This window comes from Equus asinus, chromosome 7, assembly GCF_041296235.1.
Source record: "Equus asinus isolate D_3611 breed Donkey chromosome 7, EquAss-T2T_v2, whole genome shotgun sequence".
NCBI classification, from domain to species: domain Eukaryota; kingdom Metazoa; phylum Chordata; class Mammalia; order Perissodactyla; family Equidae; genus Equus; species Equus asinus.
Genome location: NC_091796.1, coordinates 60,552,377 through 60,576,699, shown reverse-complemented (window position 1 = coordinate 60,576,699; position 24,323 = coordinate 60,552,377). Strand labels below are relative to the sequence as shown.

At 42.6% G+C, this 24,323-nt stretch overlaps 1 protein-coding gene across 3 annotated transcripts; it reads right to left on the bottom strand.

Moving 5' to 3' along the window:
- Positions 1-204: 204 nt before the first annotated feature.
- Positions 205-23,944, bottom strand: LOC123287054 (uncharacterized). Of its 3 annotated transcripts, XM_070513574.1 has the most exons (4): positions 21,680-22,529; positions 21,013-21,330; positions 997-1,058; positions 208-530 (listed from the first exon to the last, which is right to left on the bottom strand). In XM_070513574.1, the coding sequence occupies exons 1-2, from the start codon at positions 22,453-22,455 to the stop codon at positions 21,102-21,104; spliced, it is 1,005 nt and encodes a 334-aa protein (XP_070369675.1). In that variant the 5' UTR covers positions 22,456-22,529; the 3' UTR covers positions 208-530; positions 997-1,058; positions 21,013-21,101. The 3 variants fall into 3 exon arrangements, 1 of the variants encoding a protein (XP_070369675.1); XR_006529965.2 differs by lacking the exons at positions 21,013-21,330; positions 21,680-22,529 and adding an exon at positions 2,243-2,473 and having other exon boundaries at positions 205-530; XR_006529974.2 differs by lacking the exons at positions 21,013-21,330; positions 21,680-22,529 and adding an exon at positions 23,812-23,944.
- Between the last annotated feature and the right edge of the window lie 379 nt (positions 23,945-24,323).

The following is a 24,323-nucleotide window of genomic DNA, read 5'->3' as shown; positions in this document are numbered from 1 at the left end:
GAGGTCCAACAAGGTGCTGAGGAAAACCCCTCTGCTTTTTTCCAGAGGCAGAAGGACTGCCTCAGGAGATGTACGAATTGGGACCCCAAGGCCCAGGGCAGTACAGTGGTTCTTAATACCTATTTCATACTGTTACCACCTGCAAACATAGGTTCCTTACCCGCCACCCAAGACGAGCAAAATAAAAACTGGAACGCCAGGCTTATGGCAAGGAAAGTGTTTTTATTTTGGGTGATATCAACCAGGAGATGAGAATGAGCCCTCAAATTTGTCTCGTTTCATCTTGTCTCTCCAACAGATGGGAGGTGAAGGGTTTTAAAGGTTTGTGAGGAATGTGGCTGCTTGTAGCTGGGCGGGGGGGGGGGGGGGGGGAGGAGGGGAGTCAATGGCCTTGCTGGTCAGAGCTTCCCCAACAGCTTGTGTTCAGCCTTGGGACACTGCTTGCAGCGAGGAGGATGATAAGGGAATTGCAGGTGGGCAACCTTGGCTGTTTGTCACCATGGTGGATAGTGGATTCTGGAGCCAGGGAGCTGGGGAGTAAGAAGAGAAAAGAGTGCTCTGGTTTTAACCCCATATATGCTGGGTTTAATGTAGGGGAACTGATATCAGGGCCAGCATCAATTCCCCCTAAATTTATATTCATTTCTCAATCTTGGGGGATTTGGGGTGATGACCAATCTAGCTACTTCCTGCTGAATTGGGGTGTAGGTTGTTTCATCTCACTGAAGCAGCCTTATAATAAGGTGACGATATAGGTGGGCTCCCAAAGTTAGGCCTGTATCATATAAGTAAGTAAACAGGTATTTAATAAGAAGCATTTTTAGAGAAACAAAAAGAAAAAACAAGGTTAATGGTTGGAGCAAATTGTAAATCAGTTCCTGAGCCCAGGGAGCAGTCAGTCAAGATTCTGACACGTCAAGGTCAAAGCATCTTTTGCAGTTTGAATGCTTCTGATGGTGTCATCAGGCACTCAGGTAGCTTTTTTGAGTGGCTTACCTGGCAGCAGACATGAATCTCTCTTGAGTTTATACCAAGTTGTACAGCTCCAGTTTGTAAGCCTTCAGGAAAAAGTGCAGATTCAGTTTTTAATGATTTCAAGTGAAAATGGTGGAAAAAATGGAATACATTAGTTTGCAGGTTTATTATTTCAGGAGATGAGAAGAATTCAGGATCTAGTTCAGTTTACAGATATAAAACAAAAACCTCAGAGACAATTGACAAAACCAAAATCCAATAATTATAAATGTGTATTATAGTTTTTATTGAAACATAACTTTTCTCTCTAAAATCACCCTCATTTTTACCAAAGATAGCCAAATTAAGACCCACTGGTTTACAAAATAAGTCTAGTTTTAATAAGTCTGGCCCACTTATTTACATAAGTACAGCAAGACAAACAACAAATCATATAGGCTCTTTTAAACCTGCCTTGCTGGAACCTTTTATAAGGAATCTCAGATTGAACTTTAGGGGCCTCTCAAGACCAGGAAAGCCAGAGCAAGAACTTGTCATCAGATTTCGCTTGCAGGGGCTGGCCTGGTGGTGCAGCAGTTAAGTTCACATGTTCCGCTTTGGCGGCTGGGGTCCTCAGCAAAAAGAGGAGGACTAGCAGCAGTTAGCTCAGGGTTAATCTTCCTCAAAAAAAAAAAAAAATAGAAGATATCACTCGCAACACCTACAGATTTGGGTGAATTCCTCTCTTCTGAAGTCCCCAAAATGTCCTGGGGTTCTTGGCACCTCCCAGAGGGAGTGACATTCTTTACTCAACCTTACTAGGTTGCTGACAACCCATAAGCAAGGTACCAGGCCAATATTTCCAAGTGGCTTTATTCCAGAAAGTCAACCTTTTTTCCTCAAAACCTGTCTGATCATATCTGAGCCTGTATGTTTTTTTCAAATATGATATTCCAGTCAAACCCTTGGTATTATAACTAGTGTTTCCAATTGTGTCTTGTTATAAGAAGAACAGATTCTTGTTGAACTTATGCAAACAACTATATAGCCATGAAAATAAGAATATTTACTCATCAGGAGTTTTTAAATTCTGGAGGGATCAGACAGGGAGAAAAAGATAAATGTCTTAATTCTGTTTACAAATGTATAATTTATTAAATTGCTATAAAGTCATAGTTAGCATAAGAGAAAAGAGGAAAAGATTTTCTTAAATCTGAGAAAACAAAACACAAAACAATTGAAAAGGTCAGCAATATTTTAAAGAAGAAGTCACAAAAATTATAATCACCCCTATCAGTTTATTCAGTCCCATGTAATTGGTTCTTGATCTTAATCTTCTGTCAGCAGTTTTATGAGATCATCAGTTTTTCTGTTAGAGTTCTGTAACTTTTTTCCCAGTGTAGTTTATGATCTGGAAGTTTATCAGAAACACGTACTCTAGAGTAAGCGCCAGAGTCCTTTCCATGAATTTCTCTGAAAATGTGTTTCATTTGCAAAGATATCAGAGTAAAACAACCGTCTGTAAATAATAAAATATTTTAAAGTGGCAATTAACAAAGACACTTTACCATTCTTGTGACATATAACACCTTGAGATAATAACCAGAATCATGGCTGACAATCAGAATTTCAGGAAATTTATACAATTTTTAAACATTTATATCAATAACATTTGCCCATATAATATTATAGGTCCCCATGGAGCAATGGTTAATTATCCCTTTAATCATGGTGACAGTTAAAGAACTTTAGGTGAATGCAGAGAATCAAATAGTTGTAAGAAAAACCGTAGCATCTGTGATTAAGGACCTGATAAAAAGAATATAGGGGGGCTGGCCCCATGGCTGAGTGGTTAAGTTCATGCGCTCCGCTGCAGGCAGCCCAGTGTTTTGTTGGTTCGAATCCGGGGCACGGACATGGCACTGCTCATCAAACCACGCTGAGACAGCATCCCACATGCCACAACTAGAAGGACCCACAACAAAGAATATGCAACTATGTACCGGGGGGCTTTGGGGATAAAAAGGAAAAAATAAAATCTTTTAAAAAAAAAGAATATAGGAAATTTATTTTGACAAAACATAACATCCCTATCCTTCTGGTAGACAACTCAAAAAAGAAACATTTTATAATCTTTTTTTACTATGAGCAGACTAAAAGTTTATGAAAGCTATCTTTTTAAGAAAGAGAAGACCAAGATTTAATTTTGTACCAGTTTACTTTTGACATTTAAAACTTATTTACTCAATTGGATTTACTTTAATCTTAGACAACCTGACCAGGCATAAAACTCCTCAGTGTTTTACTTTTATAAACCTTTTGTCACTTACTTTTTTATATGTAGGATTTCTCCCAGGTTTTCTTTTAGTACTTTAGGACAAATTTATCTTTTTTTAAAGTCCAACAAGTAAAAGTACATTTATTTTTTATACCTTTTACTGAAAACATACATTTTACTTTTCTTGTACACAGACCTTTTATAAATATATGTTTTCTTACAGAAAATTCCTCACCATACATAAAACATGTTTATCAATAAACCTAAGCACCCTTTAGTTTCTTTGAGACAAGAAACCAAAGGCAGACAAATCTATGCCTAGTAATCAACTTTGAATATTTCATCTTATGTGGAAATGATCTAGGTACCCAATAAACTGTTATTATTTAACTTAACTTAGTAAAGCTTTAAGGTTTGTTTCCAAAAAGAATTTGGAAGATGTTTTTTAAGTGCGTAGACCATAAAACATAATTATTGTACTTAAGAAGTCTTATCCAGTTTTAACAATTATGTTTTGATTACTCTTAAAAACTTCATGTGACATCAAAGCAGTTAACATCATCTTAAGTTGTTTTAAGTACATACATTATAACACATAATTATTGTTAAAAAGTTTTTAAAAAATATTTATCCTTTTACATTTATTTAGTTTACCTGTTCTCAACAATTATATTTAGTCCATCTATAAAAACCTCACGAGACATTAACCAAAATCAGCTGTTATACTAAGTTATTAGTGTTGCTGATAAATTTTGTAACAGAGATAACATGAGCTCATTCGACCAGGAAACCCAGGCTGTATGTCTGCATCACGGCCAGTGCTGATAACTCTGGGGACATGTCTATTTTAAATCAAACCAGTAAACTTAAATAGCCTTTTACTTACCAAAGATCATTTTATATCGTGTTAAATAACTTTGTCTTGTAGAAATTTCTGTATATTAATCAAAGACTGCATTCCATTACGAGAGATTTTGAATCCTCTCTTTTAATAGTGACATCTAAGTTGGACTCATTCTAAACAGAGGTTCCCCAGAATGGCTGTTACAATCCCAAATTGTCTCAAAAGTTTATTTATTTTTACTTGCTTAATTTTAGATCAGGAATTTTGGAGGAGTTGAAGTGGCAAATCTCAGTGAAAGAAGAGAGCAAAGCAGCAGATTTGGCTTCTGCTGCTGGTTTGTTTAATTATTTAATTATTTTCTCTTAAAGAGGCAGTAAAGTATTTCTGATTTCATTTAGAAGCCTCAAAAGATTAAAACAGGCTTCCCATTGTTGTAGCTGGCTTTTTCCAATTGCATACATCAGTTTGGGTAAACTGAAATTGCCCCATTTTGTCCATATTAAAGTGAGATGTACTTTAGCATGTTTAATTAACATTGTCTGAGGGTTGATTTATATGCTCTTAAAATATCAGGCAGAGGAAATGTCCCCTAGTGAGGCATGTTTATCCCCACAACATAATCTATAATACAATTGGGCAAAAGAGATGTAATTATTTTATATAAAGCCCATTTAAATGTACCAATTTTACAAAACTTTATCTTAACCTTTACCAACTCTTATACATTTAAATATAACATATTAGTATTCCATTAACAAGTTTCGGTACTACAATGTTGTGTAGGGGAAGCATTCTGAGCTAGGCATAACATCTATTCCAAAAAAAATATTCAGGAAAAGTTGCCATAAACTCTTCACATAATATTAGATTAAACACTTTAATTTTTATAGTCTTGTTAATCCATGCAGCCTAACTATTGCCCCAAACAATTGTTGGTCAGCTTTCTCACTGTGATTTCAGTCTCTTGACCTTTTAAATTTTTTTCAAACTGGGGTGAATAGAACAGGTTTGTCTGATGTCCTTTTATGTTGGAGGGCAAATAGGGGGGTCCCTTTAGCCTATCCAACCTTAGGCAGTGTTTTAATAAAAGCTTTGTTTTAACTTTATTTATGTCTGTTCTATTTATCCCATTTTCCTTTTTAATGACTAAAGATTTTCATCCTATTCGGATGAGTCCTGTGACTCTTCCTTTTCTGATTTCTCTTTGTTAATTTGCTGTTTTCATTAGCATCTGTAAAACCACTAGAAGAAGCTGAGACCCCAAGTTTAAGTTTTTAATACTAGTCATTCTATTTTCCTTTTAATTTGGTCTTTCCATAAGTACCAATAAAACAGCTGTTTATGACTAGAGCTCTCTAAAAATTTTCCACCTTAAGGATCCATTGTTTGGCTATTTTCTCTCTGGAGTTTAAAGAACATGGTGGCCATGCAGTGATACAGAAGAAAATCATCCAGAGTGAAGTCAGCATCACTGCAGAGAGAACTTTCCTGAGATTCTCTCCCCTCCAACGTGAAACAAGAAGGGGCATCCACACTCCAACAGAGGACATCCTAACACAACACAAAAGCGTTGGAGAGACATGCAGCCATATGACACAGGGCAGAGAGGCTGGAGCCCCCCTTGGGGGAGCTGGAATGGGGTAAGAGAGACCTTCATTCCCTCCCCTAAAGACTGCAATCCATGACTACAGGAGGATCCGTGAGGGAAGGAGTCGGGGAAGGGAGGTTTGTTCCTGGGAACTTCAAGGACCCCCAAGGAGCTCTGCAGCCTACAAGGAAGACCTCTACTGGGTGGAAAGCTTTCGTTGGGGGTGACATCATCAAGCCAACACCCCAGGAGAGCAGATAGTGAGAGCAGACTGAGGAAGCCCAGAGTGCATACAAAAGAAAGCACACCTCCCCCCACCTGCTCTGTGCCTGCTCCACAGCCTAGGATCTTGGCTAAAGGCAGAGGGTGCAGCATACACAGTTCTTGACCCCCACCCAGTGGTGATAGGCAGTAACTGCAACCAAATAATATCAGGATGCATAAGATCTGAGTCATCTCCTCTAGCAATATCAAAAATTATATCAAATCTCCAGACCAGAGAGAAAATGACAAGTACTCAGAATTCAGTCCTGAGGACACAAAAATATGTAAATGACAATGAATTCAAAATAGCTTTCATCAAAAAACTCAATGAGGTGAAATAAAATGTAGAGAAACAATTCAACAAGTTCAGAAGCTACTTCACAAAAGAGATTGAAACTATAAAGAAGAATTAATCAGAAATATTAGAGATGACAGACACAATGGAAGAGATAAAACAAAATACAAATTCCCTGAATGCTCAAGTAGACATCATAGGGGAGCGAATCAGCATAATCGAAGATAGACATGTTGAAATACTCCAGACAGAGAAGGAGAGACAACTAAGAATAAAAATAAATGGAGAAAGTCTCCAAGAAATATCCAACTCAATTTGGAAATGCAACATAAGAATTATAAGTGTTCAAGAAAGAGAAGAGAAGGAGAATGGAGCAGAAAGTATATTCAAAGAAATAATACCAGAGAACATCTCAAACCTAGGGAAAGAGAGTGAAACGTGTGTGGAAGAGGATTCCAGATCTCCTAGATATGTCAATGTAAAAAGACCTACTGCAAGGCATATAGTAGTAAAACTGGCAAAAATGAATGACAAAGAAAGAATACTAAGGACAGCAAGGCAGAAGAAAATAACCTACAAAGGAACCCCTATCAGGCTTTCAGTGGATTTCTTGTCAGAAATCTTACAAGCTGGGAGAGAATGGAATGACATATTCAAATCTTAAGAGAAAAAAATCTTCAGCCAAGAATACTCTATCCAGCAAAAATATCCTTGAGATATGATGTAGAAATAAAAACTTTCCCAAACAAATGCTAAGGGAGTTCATAGCCACGAGACCCCTCCTACAAGAAATCCTCAAGAAGGCCCTAATACGTGAAAAAAAGGGAGAAAGGGGTCACAAAGCATGGAGTAAGGAGATGAAGAGGTAGACAGAATCAGGACAGGACAGCAAATACTCAAGTATAGCATTAAAGACGAAGGGAAGGAAAACACCAAAAACAAAGATAATCTTGTCGTTTTAACCACAAATTCACAACACAAGATGGAATAGATGTGAGAAAAACAACTTAGGAGGGGAGGAGGAAAGGAACTGGTTTGGTTTAGACTAAGGAAATAAGAAGTCATCAGAAAATGGACTATCTTCTACACGAGATTCTGCATACAAACCTCATGGTAACCATTATACAAAAAAGCAGAACAGAGACACAAATAATAAATAAGGAGAAAACAAAGAAACACATCATAAAAAACTACATAATTCAATGGGTAGACAAAAACACACAGGACGAGAAACAAAGGAAATGCAGGAGAACCAGAAAACAAGTGACAAAATGGCAGCATTAAGCCCCCATACATCAATAATCACCCTAAACATAAATGGATTGAATTCTCCAATAAAAAGACAGAGTGAAGAGATGGATTAAAGAATAAGACCCAACAATATGCTGCCTCCAGGAAACACATCTTAGCTCCAATGACAAACACAGGCTCAGAGTGAAGGGATGGAAGATGATACTCCAAGCTAATGGCAAATAAAAGAAAGCAGGTGTCACAATAGTTATATCAGACAAAGTAGACTTTGAGATAAGACAGGTAGACAGACAAAGAGGGGCAGTACATAATGATCAAAGGGACCCTCCATCAAGAAATAGCACTTATAAATATCTAGGCACTGAACACAGGAGCACCAAAGTTCATAAAGCAAGTATTAACAAACCTAAAAAGAAATATTAATAATAACACAATAATAGTAGAGGACCTCAACACCCCACTCACATCAATGGATAGATCATCCAGACAGAAAATCAACAAGGAAACAGTGGAATTAAATGAAAAGCTAGACCAGTTGGACTTAATAGACATATATAGAACCCTCCATCCAAAAAGATCAGGAAACGTACATTCTACTCAAGTACGCACAGAACATTCTCAAGGGTAGACCATATGTTGGGAAACAAATCAACCCTCAATAAATTTAAGAAAATTGATATAATAACAGTATCTTTCCTGATCACAATGATATAAAGCTAGAAATTGATTACAAGAAAAAAGCTGAGAAAGGGACAGATGTGGAGACTAAACAACAAGCTATTGAACAAACAATGGATCATTGAAGAAAATAAAGGAGAAATCAAAAAATATCTGGAGACAAATGAAAATGAAAACATAAAATACCAACTCACATGGAATGCAGCAAAAGCTGTATTAAGAGGGAAATTCATCGCAATTCAGGCACACCTTGACAAACAAGAAAAATTCCAAATAAGCAATCTCAAATTATACCTAACGGAATTAGAAAAAGAAGAACAAACAAAGCCCAAAGTTAGCAGAAGGAGAGAAATAATAAAAATCAGAGCAGAAATAAACACTATTGAAACAAAAAAGGCAGTAGAAAGGATCAATGAAACAAAGGGCTGGTTCCTTGAGAAGATAAATAAAATTGACAAACCTCTAGCCAGACTGACAAAGAAAAAAGAGAGAAAGCTCAAATAAACAAAATTGCAAATGAAAGAGGACACCGCAAAATACAATGGATTATAAGAGAATACTACAAAAAACTATATGCCAACAAAATGGATAACCTAGAGGAAATGGATAAATTCTTAGACTCTTTCAACCTCCTAAGGCTGAATCAAGAAGAAATAGATAATCTGAATAGACCAATCACAAGGAAAGAGATTGAAACAGTAATCAAATCATCCCAAAGAATAAAACCCCAGGAACAGACAGCTTCCCTGGGGAATTCTACCAAAGTTTCAGAGAGGATTTAATACTTATCTTTCTCAAGCTATTCCAAAAAATTAGGGAAGACGGAACACTTCCTAACACATTCTACAAAGTCAACATCACTCTGATATCAAAGCGTGACAAGGACAGCACAAAAAAGGAGAACTACAGGCCAATATCGCTGATGAACGTAGATGCAAAAATCCTCAACAAAATTTTGGCAACCTGAATTCAGCAATACATCAAAAGGATCATATATCATGATCAAGTAGGATTTACACCAGGGACACAGGGATGGCCCAACATCTGCAAATCAATCAATGTGGATACACCACATCAACAAATTGAGGAATAAAAACAACATGACCATCTCAATAGATGCAGAGAAAGCATTTGACAAGATTCAACAGCCATTTACGATAAAAACTCTTAACAAAATGGGGATAGAAGGAAATTACCTCAACATAATAAAGGCCATATATGACAAACCCACAGTCAACATCATACTCAGTGGGAAAAAACTGAACCCATCCCCCTGAGAACAGGAACAAGACAAGGATGCCCACTATCACCACTCTTATTCAACATAGTACTGGAGGTTTTGGCCAGAGCAATTAGGCAAGAGAAAGGGATAAAAGGAATCCAAATAGGAAGGGAAGAAGTGAAACTCTCGCTGTTTGCAGATGACATGATCTTATATAAAGAAAACCCCAAAGAATCCATCAGAAAACTAATAGACATAATTAACAATTATTTTTGCAGGGTACAAAAATTAATTAAAGTTGCAGGGTACAAAATCAACTTACAAGTATCAATTGCTTTTCTATACTCTAATAACAAACTTACAGAAGGAGAACTCAAGAATACAATTCTATTTACAACCACAACAAAAAACATAAAGCACCTAGGAATAAATGTAACCAAGGAGGTGAAGGACTCATACAATTAAAACTATAAGACATTACTGAAATAAATTGATAATGACATAAAGAGATGGAAAGAGATTCGATGCTCATGGATTAGAATAAACATAGTTAAAATGTTCATACTACCCAAAGCAATCTCCAGATTCAATGCAATCCCAATCAGAATTCCAATGACATTCTTCATGGAAATAGAACAAAGAATCCTAAAATTCGTATGGGGCAACCAAAGACCTTGAATTGCTAAAGCAATCCTGAGAAAAAAGAACAAAGCTGGAAGCATCACAATCCCTGGCTTCAAAGTGTGCTACAAAGCCATAGTGATCAAAACGGCATGGTCCTGGTAAAAAAAACAGGCACACAGATCAATGGAACAGAACTGAAAGCCCAGAAATAAAACCGTATATGTATGGACAACTAATCTTCAACAAAGGTGCCAAGAACATACAATGGAGAAAAGATAGTCTCTTCAGTAAATGGTGTTGGGAAAACTGGACACCCACATGCAATAGAATGAAGGTAGACCATTATCTCATGCCATACACAAAAATAAACTCAAAATGGATCAAAGACTTGAAGATAAGTCCTAAAACCATAAGACTCCTGGAAGATGATACAGGTAGTACACTCTTTGACATCGAACTAAAAAGGATCTTTTTGAATACCATGTCTTCTCAGACAAGGGAAACAAAAGAAAAAACAAACAAGTGGGAGTTCATGAGACTAAAGAGCTTCTGCGAGGAAAAAGAAACCAGAATTAAAACAAAGAGACAACTGACCAATTGGGAGACAATATTTGCAAATTGTATATCTGACAAGGGGTTAATGTCCATAATATATAAGGAACTCATACAACTCAATGATAAAAAAAAGGCTGATCAAAAAATAGGCAGACTATATGAATAGAAGTTTTCCCAAAGATATACAGATGGCCAATAACCACATGAAAAGATGTTCGACATCACTAATCATCAGAGAAATTCAAATCAGAACTACACTAAGATACCACCTTACACCTGTTAAAATGGCTATAATCACTAAGACTAAAAATAACAATAGTTGCAGAGGGTGTGGGGAAAAGGGAACCCTCATCCACTGCTGGTGGGAATGCAAATTGGTGCAGCCACTATGGAAAACAGTACGGAGATTTCTCAAAAAACTAAAAAGAGAAATACCATATGACCCAGCTATTCCACTGCTGGGTATCTGCCCAAACAACTTGAAATCAACAATCCAAAGTTACATATGCACCCCTATGTTCATTGCAGCATTATTCACAATAGCCAAGACATGGAAGCAGCCCAAGTGCCCATCGACTGATGATTGGATAAAGAAGATGTGGTATATATATACAATAGAATACTACTCAGCCAGAAAAAAAGACAAATTCATCCCATTTGCAACAACATGGAAGGATCTGGAGGGTATTATACTAAGCAAAATAAGCCAGACTGTGCGGCCACTATGGAACACAGTATGGAGAATTCTCAAAAAATTAAAAATAGAAATACCATATGACCCAGCCATCCCACTACTGGGTATCTATCCAAAGAACTTGAAATCAGCAATTCCAAAAGTCCCATGCATCCCTATGTTCATTGCAGCATTATTTACAATAGCTAAGATGTGGCAGCAACCTAAGTGCCCATCAACTGATGACTGGATAAAGAAGATATGGTATATATATACAATGGAATACTACTCAGCCATAAAAAAGGATAAAATCATCCCATTCACAACAACATGGATGGACCTTGAGGGAATTATGTTAAGTGAAATAAGCCAGATAGAGAAGGACAATCTCTGTATGACTCCACTCATATGAGGAATTTAAACATGTGCACAAAGAGAACAGATTAGTGGCTACCAGGGGAAAGGTGGGGTGGGGGTGGGCACAAAGGGTGAAGGGGTGCATCTGCAACATGACTGACAAACAATAATGTACAACTGAAATTTCACAAGGTTGTAAACTATCATAAACTCAATAAAAATAAATAAATAAATAAATAAATAAACCAGACTGAGAAAGACAAACACCAGATGATTTCATTTATATGTGGAATATGAACAAGCACAAGGGCAAAGAAAACAGTTCAGTGGTTATTAAGGGAAATGGAGTGGGGGGTGGGCACAGGGGGTGAAGGGGAGCACTCATGTGGTGACAGTCAAGAAATAATGTACAACTGAAATCTCACATTGATATAAACTATTGTGAACTCAATAAAAAAGGAAAAAAGAAAATCATCCCTCTTTAGACATTGGCTTATGACTATAATTAGACCATCTACTCAGAATTAGCCCCAATGGGCTCTGCTTGCGGACAGACAGCATGTTTCCCATTCTGATACACACAGACAGACACATATATCCAGACACAGAAAAGCCAGACACTAGTGAACTGGTTCCCAGATTGAGGGTAGAAAGTCCTATAACTGTTCCCACTCTGAATGCACACCCAGATGGACCCTCCTAGAGCAGAAAGGACCCCAGATGGTCCCTCCGTGGAAGAAAAGGACCCCAGATGGCCCCTCCATGAATGGAAGGGACCCCAGAGGAGGGGAAGGAAGTTCACGGTGTCTCCAAGGTGACTTACCCTATTTCAGAGTCTGTCAACTCACCAGAACGAAGAACAAACAAATAAACATTACAAACAAATCTAGAACCTGTTTTCTTGCCATAAGAAAACATACCTAGGGTCAGCGGTGCCAGGTCAGACGGAAAGTACTGGGGACAGTCCCTAGGGCAGATCACTTATGCAGCTGCTGGACTGCTTTCCAGGAAGTCCCAGTCAGCCTGGGGCCACAGAGCCATGGGCAAGAGCCTCCTGGCCGGCTCACTAGATTGTTACCACCTACAAACATAGGTTCCTTACCCACCACACAAGAGGGGCCAAATAAAAACTGGAACGCCAGGCTTATGGCAATGAAAGGGTTTTTGTTGTGGGTGATATCAGCCAGGAGACGAGATTGAGCCTCAAATTTGTCTCATTTCATCTCCTCTCCCCAAAAGAGGTGAGGTGAAGGGTTTTTAAAGGTTTGTGAGGAGTGTGGCTGCTTGTAGATGGGGTGGGGGTGAGTCAGTGACCTTGCTGCTTGGAGCTTCCCCACCAGCCTGCATTCAGCCTTGGGACACTGCTTGCAGGGAGGAGGATGATCAGGGAATTGCAGGTGGGCGACCTTGGTTGTTTGTCTTTTGGTGGATGGTGGATTCTGGAGCCAGGGAGTAAGCAGGGAAAAGAGTGCTTTAGTTGTAACCTCACATATGCTGCGTTTAATGTAGGGGAACTGATATCAGGGCTGGCATCAGTATATGAAAGTTCTCCAGACATCCATAGGAAACTCCAAAAGTTGGCTATAGGTCTCGATATCAGTCCTGCACAACTACAAGAGGCTGCATTTAGGGTGCTTCATGACCAAGATGAAGCTGAGGATGAAAAGGAAGACAGGAAGATGAAAAGGCAAGCCATCCTGCTTGCTGTGGCCCTCCAGTCTACTCAAGGTAACCAGAGCGAGAGAAGGAATATGCCATGGTTGAGTGACCCTGGTGCCCATCAAGGGACCAGAAAACCACCAACAACGTTTGAGGCTAATCGGTGTGCATACTGCCTACAGGAAGTGCATTGGTGGCAGGATTGTCTGAACCGTCCCCAGAGAGGGAAGGGATTGAACAAGACTGAGCTGTGGCAGCTTCCCTTGACTACAGATGAGATGTGATGGGGCTGTGGTGCTCCCCAGTTGGCTCCAGGAGGCCTGGGTGACCTTGACAGGAGGAGGAGAGCAGATTGAATCTTTGCTCCTTAGTGGAGCCATGCTCTCGGTGTTGAATGTCCCAAAGGGAAACCTTTCTGAAGGAAAGTGTGAACTGAAAGAGGTCTCAGGAAAAGGAGACACCCAAAGATTTCTGGAGCCCTGGACCTGTGAAATAGGATCAAAACTGTTGAAGCACTCCTTACTGTGTGTACCAAATGCCCCGTTCCACTCTCCTTCTAGGGAGGGACATGCTTTCTAAGTTAGGGGCCTCAACAGGCTGGGAACAAGATAAAATAGAGATCCAAGTCCCCAAAAGTTGGGGAGGTGAGCTTATGGCCCTCTTAAAGGATACACCAGCACTTGAGAAGGAAGAGATTCTCCTAAATGTTTTAACCCAAGCTAACTCGGAATTATGGTCACAGGGACAGGTGGAATGAGCAGCCAGTGCCACGCCAATAAAGGTAAAATTGAAGCGGGTAGATCACTGGCCCCAGGGTAAAACAAAACCCCTTGGAACCAGAAGCCACAAAGAGGAACCTTTCCTGTAATCAATAGTCTTTTAGAACCGGGGAATATAGATTTGTTCAAGACCTTAGTGCTGTCAATGCTGTACGCTCGCTCCTGGAGTTATAACAGTAAGTATCTTCATTTGTTTCTGGCACAGAGCTCCTAAAACTCTTGTAATGTCCCATATAAGAGCCATAGGGGCATCTTTTGTTATAATAATTACTTTAGCCCTCAGTTCCTGAAATAACTCCAGAGCAATAAAGGTGAAATGGTTTGTCTTGTGTTATTCCTAACAAGCCCCTTTCAACCCCACCTGAATTTATGTCAGAAAGGTAAGTTTTGGAAAACCCCTAAGGGTGGGGGCTGGTTGCCAGGGAAACCAATTGTGTGATTTGAGGGTTGGAGCTTTAGCCCCATCCCCCTCCCCACACCTTGGGGAGGTGGAGAGAGGGGCTGAAGATTGAGTTCAATTGCCTACATCCAGTGATCTAATAAACTATGCCTATATAAAACCCAAAAACTATGCCATTAAAACCCAAAAGGATGGGGTTCGGAGAGCTTCTGGGTTGGTGGACACGTGGAGATTGGGAAAGAGCAGCATACCCAGACAGGATCTGGGAGCTCCAGTCCCTTCCCCACGTATTTTGCTTTATGCATCTCTTCCATCTGGCTAAGTAAAATGTTTTCCTGAGTCCTGTGAGCCCCTCTATCAAAGTAATCAAACCAAAGGAGGGGATTGTGGTAACCTCTTGTCTGTGGCTGGTTGGTCAGATGCACAGGTGACAACCTGGACTTTCAATTGGCATCTAAACTGGAAGCTGAAGGATAATCCTGTGGGACTGAATCCTTAATCTGTGTAGGAGGGGAAGACATTTCCTCTACCCGCTCTGGGTCCTTCTGGCAGAGAACGAATTAAATTCACATGAGACAGATAACAGGAGAAAATTAAACAAACCTTTATAACATGTATACATGGGAGAGGCTCAGGCAAACTGAGCAACTCGCCTAATGGCAGAAGCTCTCACCTTAAATACCACCCTCAGCTAAAGACAAAGGAGGATGTTGGGGGTGAGGGGAGTCAGTTATGGGAGATTACCAGAAAAGCAGAGTAAACATGGGTAAGGTTATTATGCAGATTTAAGTCCTTGCCTTCCGCATTAATAAGAGTTTCTAGAGACAAGGTCATCCCCTTCTTCCTGTACAGAGAGGGAGACACCTTTGCAGATGGAGATTTCCTTTACAAATGTTAATATCTATTAACAAAGGGTAACTTCTGCTTCTCAGGATTTCTCTCCTGTCTGTAGCTATTTAAAAAGTAACCAGCCCAAAATAATCCTCATGCCAAAGAGACATATCTTGGGGTGGCCATTTCCAGTCCCCCACACCTGTGAGACATGATTCTATCCCCAGGTAGATAGTGTCAGAATTGAGTTAAATATCTAAACTTCTTAGCCAGTAAGGGATATAAAGTGTCTAAAGGGAAGGCACAAATATCTAAAGAGATTGTAAAGTATTTGGGGTTCATTATTTCAAGAGGACAATGCAGCCTTTCCCTAGAGAGGGAATTGGTAATATGTCAATTTGCTTCACCAAAAGCTCATAGGCAGCTACGAGGATTCTTGGAGATGGCTGGCTTTTGCTGCATGTGGATCCCTAACTTTGGATTAATTGCTAAGCCTCTCTATGATAAACTACAGGGGCCAGAAACGGACCCCTTTGAAGGGGATGAGCTATGTGACCAAGCTTTCAACAGGCTTAAAAACTTGCTAATGTAAGATATAATAACAATATACACAGACTCTAAGTATGCTTTCTCTGTAATTCACTCTCACAGAGCCATTTGGAAAGAAAGAGGACTTCTTAACAGCAGCAATAAAGAAATTAAACATGGGCCAGAGATCGTTAAACTGCTAGAAATGGTACAGGGTCCCAAGGACGTATCTGTGGTCCATTGTAAAGGCCATCAAAGTGGGGAATGAGAGGCCACAAAAGAGAATAACTTGGCACATGCAGCTGCAAAAAGGGCCACTATACCAGGAGAGCTTCTCCAATTACCATTAATTCCCACTCTATCCTTCTATGAATTTACACCAGTATATTTCCCTGAGGAAGTAAGGGAAGCCACTACACAGGGTTACCAGTGGTCCCCAATAGTGAAAGACTGGACAATAAACCAACAAGGGAAGATTTGGGCCCCAAAACCAACAGCTTGGGGGCTACATAAGAGTGTTCATGCTGTCTTAAAACTTGGAAAAGCTGTTAACCCCAAGATCCGCTAAATCCTATTTGGTTAGGGCCTCACTTGGTGTTTAACCACTCACTCTTCCCTAAAATTAGAAGTAGTCACTCCTTGGACCCACCACACAAGAGTAGAAAAGGCACCCACGCCTGAACATCACGAGAGATCATCACAGACAACTGATAACTCCAAATTTGCCTGCAAACCACTCTCTGATTTGAAACTGTTGTTTCAGTGACACTATACAGATAAGTAAATCCCAACCACCTGCTGATGTGGGGTCAGTGAGCTGATGAGTCGAAAGAAAGATTTCTTGGACTCTCAAGGTCTGGCAGTAGTGCTCTTTTATTCAGAGAATAGCGTGGAATAGCATGGGGCCAGGACCCATGGGCAGAAAGAGCTGCTGCAGGCATGGGGACAGGACCCATGGGCAGTCAGAGCTGCTGCTGCAAACATGGGTCGAGGGTAGGGCTAAATTTAAGGCATAGGTATGTGAGTTCTCTCTTTACAAGACAAAGGAAAGAATATATAAAAAAGGTTGTTAAAATGGTATCAGTGCAGGTGGGGTCTGGTTATTGAGTGGTCCTATAACTTTTAGATAAGAATCAAACCGGATTAAGTAAATGGCTGAAGCCATCACCTTAAATATTATTTTCAGCTAGAGACAAAGGAGGATGTTGGGGGTGGAGGGGGAATCAATTATGGGAGATTACCACACAAGTACAGTAAACAAAATGCAGATTTAAGTCCTTGCCTTTGGCATTGATTAAGAATTTCTAGAGGTAAGGTCATCCCCCCTTCTTCCTGGTACAGAGAGGGAGACACCTTTACAGATGGAGAGTTCCTTTACAATGTAAATGTCTCTTAACAAAGGGTAAGTAAATTCTACTCCTCAGAGCCTCCTTTCCGTCTGCAGTTTTTAAAAGTAACCAGCCCAAAATAATCCTCATCACTGTCAACCTTTGAATGACTGGTTATCCACTCCAGGCTCTGCCCTGGATCCTAACCAACCCTATACCATTTAGGCACGCTGTGCTTCCAAGAAGTTTGCACGTTCCTGGGCAGCAAGACTAGGTCCATCAGAGAAGGATGGGCAACCCAGTATCTAGACTACAAAAGAGCTGGTGGAATCTGGAGGGAGGAGACAAGTATGCCCAGATCCTAAGCATATACTAAACATATTGTACTAAATGCATTGAGGCTATTAAATTACAGGTGGTTGCTGTGAACAACTCGGGGCTTTGCCTGTGGTGACCCACAAACCTATTTGAGACTAGCTGTAAATTCTGCTCCTCTACTGGTCCCTATGACAACGCCCATGCTCAGCAGGAAGCAGTTACAGAAGATGGACCTTCAACCTGTGAGGAGCAGGATAAAAACTAGAAGGATTTTGGCACTGACTAGTTGCCCGGAGGAAGTCAAGGGTGGTTTTGGAAGCATTTAATTGTTGTTTCAAATTGTTTTCTTTCCTCTTGTTATGTTAAGGAGATGCAATCACCAACCACCCTGAACCAGACCCAGCCTCACCACGTAAGCCACGCCTATGACCTTTGCCTTATTTTTAATGCTAAGATCCCTCCAGGAGGAGCTGAGGCCTTATTACTGTAACCTGCAGTGTATGTGGAAGCATGTTTTCCAACTGAAACCAGCAGAGAGTTAGCCAGTGATGATTAAGTAGCTAGGAACTAAAGTTTTTTTTCCTTTTTGCAATCACTGATTACAGCTTTTAGCTGTTTAACCCACTCATCCTTAACTATGCTGCTTGGGCAATATGCTACCTGACTCCCGCTAAGCTCCTATAGACAACTAGACAACATCTCCCTGGAGCCTAGGTCACAATGGTAACGGGTGTGTGAGCTGTTCTTCAGGAATTAGAACCCCTTGTCTACTCCAGGCCGGTTTAGACCACCAACTCATCAACTGGGCCTGCGGATGTCAATAGGCAACCTTCTGTTGTCAAGAGGCTAAAAACTCCACCCTCAGATCATGCTAACACCGCCATTTTGTGAGCACACGTCCTGTGAAGAGGCATGAAGTCTGACAATGCTTGAGCAGATCATCAATTCCCTCACCTCTCCTCACCTCCAATCACCTCTCTCCGCATTTCAGACCACCTTGCCCCCATCCCATAGATATCCCTGAGTCCCTGTTTCCAGGGAAGCGGATTTGAGGCTCCTGCTCTCGCTTCCTCACGTGGCTGCCTTGTGATTAAACCCTCTGTCTGCTGCAATCTCGTTGTCTTGCTGTTTGGCTTTCTGGGCGGCGGGCAAAAACAAACCTGGTGCGGTAACACAACTGAGCCTATGCCATCGAATCCCCACCTCTCCCTTATGCATATTCATTCCCCATGCAAAATAAATGTCGCTGCTTCCCTTTGTTCGAGGATGCCATGACTTTTGAAATGATTCTGCATGGTCTCCTATTTGCCACAAATATACTTCACTTGGTGAGACAACTGCTTCTGGCGGACAGTCTGATTTAACTCGCCAGGAGGGAGCCCACTTTGGTTTCGGTAGCACACCGACATGGCAGGACACTGCAGCTGCAGGAGGAATTAGGAGGCGCTGATGTTTGTGCACAGAGAAGTGTCTAGGACATATTGCTGACTGACGAAAATCAAAGTGCTAAAGAACGAACACTGTGCCCCGAAAGTCTTAGTGCAGTTTTAAACCTTAATAATGTCAGAAGTACAAACACTATAAACTTTAGAAAAGGATGATTTGGAAACTAAATTGTATACATTTCTTCTTCACTTACTTAGTTTCATGAATTTGGAATAACAAATTTTAATTAAGGCTTTTGTTTCAGTCAGTGTTTGCTATCTTCACTCAGAGATACTGAAACAAAATTAAAATAAAATGTATTACTTAAAATTCACATAACTAAACAAGAGTAAAAGAGATTCAAATATTAAAACTTGCAAACGTGTTGCTTGTAAGTTTGTGGCATTTGTACTTCAGAAGCTATTAAAGCCTTCGGCCCAGGCCTCCTGGGACGCCCTGTCCAGGGTGTGCTAGTTTTTGTTTAAGACAATAGTGAAGACAAGTTGTGTTAGTTTCCTGTTGTTTCTGTCACAAATGACCACAAACCTAGTGGTGTCTGATGAGGATTTTAGGCTGGTTATTTTTAAAACTACAGATGAGAAGCAGGCTCCGAGGACTGGAATTTTGCTTGCCCTTTTGAGAGACGTTTGCATTTGTGAAGGAAGGGGGCTGACCTTGTAGGGACCTGAAATTGGCCACCCCAAGATATGTCTCTTTGGCATCGGGATTGTTTTGGGGCTGATTGCTTTTGATAAACTGGGACAGGGAAGGAGGCTCTGAGGAATGGAACTTGCCCTTGTTGGGACACATTTACATTTGTAAGGTAAATCTCTATCTGTAAAAGGTGCCTCCCTCTCTGTACCAAGAAGAAGAGAGATGACCTTATCGCTAGAAACTCTTAATGGGGAAGGCAAGAACTTAAGTTGGTTGCCGTCTGGCAATCTCATGTAACTGATTTAGGGTGGTGGCTTCTGACCTTTACTTAATCCGATTTGATTCTTGTCTAAAAGTCATGGGATCACCCAATGACCAGACCCCACCTGTCTCTGATACCATTTTAACTTTTTTTTCATGTTCTTTCCTTTGTCTTGTGAAGAGATGACTCACGTACCCATGCCTTATAAAATTAGCCCTAACCCTCAACTCGGGGCAGCAGCAGGAGCTCTGACTGCCCGTGGGTCCTGTCCCCACGAACCAGCTCTACCTGCCCATGGGTCCTGTCCCCATGCCAGCGGGGGCAGCAGAAGCGGTGGCAGCAGAAGCTCTGACTGCCCATGGGTCCTGTCCCCATGCTATTCTATTCTCTAAATAAAAGAGCACTACTGCCAGATCTTAAGAGTCTAAGAAATCTTTCTTTCGACTCCTCAGCTCACCGACCCCGCATCAGTGTCAAACGATTCAAATTTATCTTCTGCTAGCTCTGGAGTTCAGAAGTCTGAAATGGGTAGGCAGGGCAGGTTCCTTCTGGAGGGTGGAGGGGGACCCACTTCCTTGTCTTTTCTAGCGTCTAGAAGCCTCTTGCATTCCTTGGCTCGTAGCCCCTTCCTCCATCTTCAAAGTCAGCAGTGTAGCATCTCCCAATCCCTCTCTATTTTCCTCTGTCCTTGGCCCCTCCCACCTCCCTCCTATAAGGACCCCTGTGATGACACTGGGCCCACCTGGATAACCCAGGACCATCTTCCCATCTCAAGATCCCTCACCGAATCACGTCTGCAGAGTCCCTTTTGCCACGTAAAGAAGTATATTTACAGGTTCTGGGGATCAGGATATGGACATCGTTAGGGGTCATTATTCTGACTACCGCATATATATATTTATTTTTGTTTCAATTTGCATAAAGAAACACTGGGAGGATACATAAGAAAATAGTAAAAGTGGCTATCTATGCAGATGGGCAATGGGGACTGGGACAGGGTGGAAGAGAGAACTCTTACTGTCTATCATTTTATATGGATTTGCTATCCGAATATATGAATTATTTTCTGTTCAAAATTAAAACTAATAATAAACTATTTAAAAGGTAGGGCCCGGTGAGTTTCTGGTATCCCTAGCCAGGGATACTTACATTTTTGCAAACTGCAGCCTTTATGTAAACAACAGCATAATTTTTCTAAAATGGCTGAATCAATTCCATGGAATCAGATCGTATGAGTTTACTTACACGCAATGAACCACACGTTCCAAATAGGGCAAGCTCTGGAACCTGTCTTCAGTTCCTTCTCACTAAGGAAATGGTGAGGCCCACTGTGACTAAAGGGCCGGTGCTGGTCCAGCCGGGGCCTCCTCCCGCTGGGCGTGGTTGCGCCCCGCCTCACGGGGTTCACCACAGGATTCGGGTCTTGGTCTTTGTTGTGCTCTCACCTCTGCTAGACAAGGGGCGTGTGGAGCCTTCTCTCTCACTGACGTGAACTGCACCCGCGAGGCTTCGGGAGCTGTGGGCCCCGCCGAGATGGGGCAGAGGGAACGGCTCCTCTTGTCCCTGGAAGCACGTCAGTCACCGGGGCTGCTGCGTGGTGTTTGCGTGTGAGCCAGCCCTGACTCACCAAACCCACAGGAGAAACTGCACTGAGGCCCATTTGCCGGCTCAGGGGGGACCCAAAAGAGGAGGCAGTTGGGGAAAAAACACAGAGTGCCCGCTGACTTGTGCAACCCGCTCACTTGTGCAGCCCGCTGTGCTGGCAACCCTCTCCGTGGCAGCTTGTTCCCCTCCCCGCCGGGTACCCCAGGGGCAGCGCCCACCTCCTCTTGGCGGGAGCATACGGTTGTATCAGAGGGAAACCCCACTTTAGGAGGAAAAGGATTGCTTATTGTTCAAGAGAGCAGCCTACCCGGAGACTGCCCTGTCTTCTGCAGAGAAGCGGAGAAACCCTGCGCTGAGGAGCACATCTACCCGGCTGCAGGCTTCAAGTGTGGCCGCCAGGGCGCCGCCCGCCCGCCGCTGAGTCACGGCCAGCTCAGCGTGACTCGTGACTCGGACTGGCTGCTTCTGGCCATGGGCCGTGTCTGTCCTTAAGCCGGAAGACCGCCTCACGTCCCCCAGATGCCCCAGTCCCTTCCTTCCTCTCTGAGCTTCAGGTGAAGCTGTGGGATGGGGGAGGGCACCAGACGTCCTGTGTGCAGGGGACGAGACCTGGGCTGGGAGGGCCGACAGCAGGGAGAGAGCCGCCCCTGCAAGGGCCCCTTGTGCCCAGAGGGCCAGGCTGCGCCAGCGGGGTGTGCACGGCCACGGACTGCCCCCTTGCACCTCGCCAGCCCTCTTTTCAAAACACGCCATTGGTCTCAAGGTCAAATGTGGTAAGAAGGTGTGGATGGACAACAAAAGTGAGAACAGCGTTAGGTGATTTACACCTGGGGTACAGTTCTGACCCGTCACAGCCCCCTGTCTCCCTGCTAGGAGACTGACCCTTTGTTTGGTTGTGCACCAGCCTTTCCTGGAGGTACGCGGGAAGGGGTAATTTAAATGGGAAACGTGTGCGATGAAGGGAGAGCCCGGGAAGGGAGAGGAAAGTGATCGATCTGCAGTTGAATGGTAGGAAGGCTGCGGGGAAGGGTGTGGAGGGTCCGGAGATATCAGAGGGAAACGTGAGCCGCCAGAGCAGGGCATGGGACTTTGGGGGAAAGGTAGATCGAAACTGGGGTTTTAGGAGGTTTTCCATGTGGTATGTGGGGCAAACTCTCTTCTCTTGACATAGCCTCAAAAACACTTCCGTAAAGACCCAAACTGCTTTTCCCCACATTGGAATCTGATGTGTGTTTCTATGTGTATTTGTAAGTGCAGCGGCCCAGGGAAGCGATTGGCCCAGCATGCCAGCTTCCGCCCAGGTTCCCCAGACAACAGCCCAGGGCGTCGGGGGAGGAGAAAGGACCCTGAGGCAGGGAAGGAGGGAAAGCAAATAAAAGGAGGTACAATTCAAAGTGGCCAGCCCTCCCCCCGCCCCCCCCCCCCAGGAAGAGAGCAGTGTACACAGGTCACTCTGGAGAGGCTGTGTGGGACCATTGCTCCTGGGCTAGCCACTGCGCGTGTGAAAATGAGTGAGCAATTTCCCATCTCCTGACCCTCACTGGTCCAGGTGCACTCCCCAGGGCATTAACCGCTCACGCCCCCTGCCCGTGCGTGTGCGGGTGTGAGAGACCCGGCCTCTCTGGTTAGCCCCCAGGGGTCAGAGCCTCTGGATCTGCTCGCACAGGGGAGCTAGGGCTTCAAGCCCACCACAGTGGATGTGGTGGCCGCCATGCCTGAGGCTGAGGCGGGCGGCAGTGTCCGGCGGAGGTGTGGCAAGTGGGGCTGTTCCTGGAGCAAGCAGCTGGGGCCCAGGAGTCAGGACAAGCACATCTGGGGAGGTGCACCAACTGGGTGTGGCACAGCACCTTTATGCTGGTGGGAAAAGGCACATCTTCCTCAAGGAACTATATTCTATTTGTCAGGAAAATTGTCATAATACGTTAGACCCTGTTAGTACAAGCCCGTACTTCCATCTGCCAGAAAGCTGTCCTGATAAATATACATGTGAAATTTACCCCTTTAAATGTAATGTCCTTGTGCAGTATATAACATGTGTAACTGTCCACGGTCTTGAACTGGCCTCATGGGCCCAGGTCAAGAGCAGGCAGGCAGAGAAAGACCTTTACAAAGTCCTTTCACATTCCGTGTATGAGAACATTGATTTGTTGAAACTGAACACAAGGCACTTCAGGTTTGCTAAAGGATTCTGGAAAAAGAATCTCCAAATGGGAGTACATGTTGAATGAATGAATGAAATAGTCCAGTCACAGAGATGCTTTCTCTTTCCCACTATCCGCCCTCCATTTCCCTCACTTTAGTCCAGCCAGCTCCACCTACCATTTATATATCGAAATTCAGTGTAATATTTCATTTTTTAAAAGTCTCCTGCTTAGAAATATAAATTTAAAACCGTTTTCCTAGCATATAGCAGGCACTCAGTAGACAGCAGTTACTTACTCGATTGGCTCAGGTCTTCATGAGCGAAACAGCAATCCAGCGGGGCAGCTTCGGCTGGTTTGTGTGGAAGGCCCCTCTCCAGCAGGCTCACAGGGCTGCCCAGCCTTCTCCACTGAGCACCCTGAGTCTCCAGTTAGTTCTGAGGAACTTTACTCCTGAGGACTCTTCTTTTTTTTGCCAGGGGCGGGATTAGCCCTGAGCTAACTGCTGCCAATCCTCCTCTTTTTGCTGAGGAAGCCTGGCCCTGAGCTAACATCCGTGCCCATCTTCCTCTACTTTATACAGGGGACACCTACCACAGCATGGCTTGCCAAGCGGTGCCATATCCGCACCCGGGATCTGAACCAGTGAACACCAGGCCGCCAAGAAGCAGAACTTGCGAACTTAACTGCTGCGCCACCAGGCCAGCCCTAGGACTCTTCCTTTTTAAATGTACTGTTCCTTCTTCCTTTGATAAATATCCTCTGGCTCGAAGCTGAGGACAAAAATATGATGAAGGAAGCTCATTGGTC

Coding starts and splice junctions, on each gene's coding strand:
- LOC123287054 (XM_070513574.1), bottom strand. CDS start 22,455: ATGCCCTGCTCTGGCGGCTCACGTTTCCCTCTGATATCTCCGGACCCT. Junction 21,331..21,679: donor GAAGACAGGGCAGTCTCCGG/GTAGGCTGCTCT, acceptor ACGTGCTTCCAG/GGACAAGAGGAGCCGTTCCC.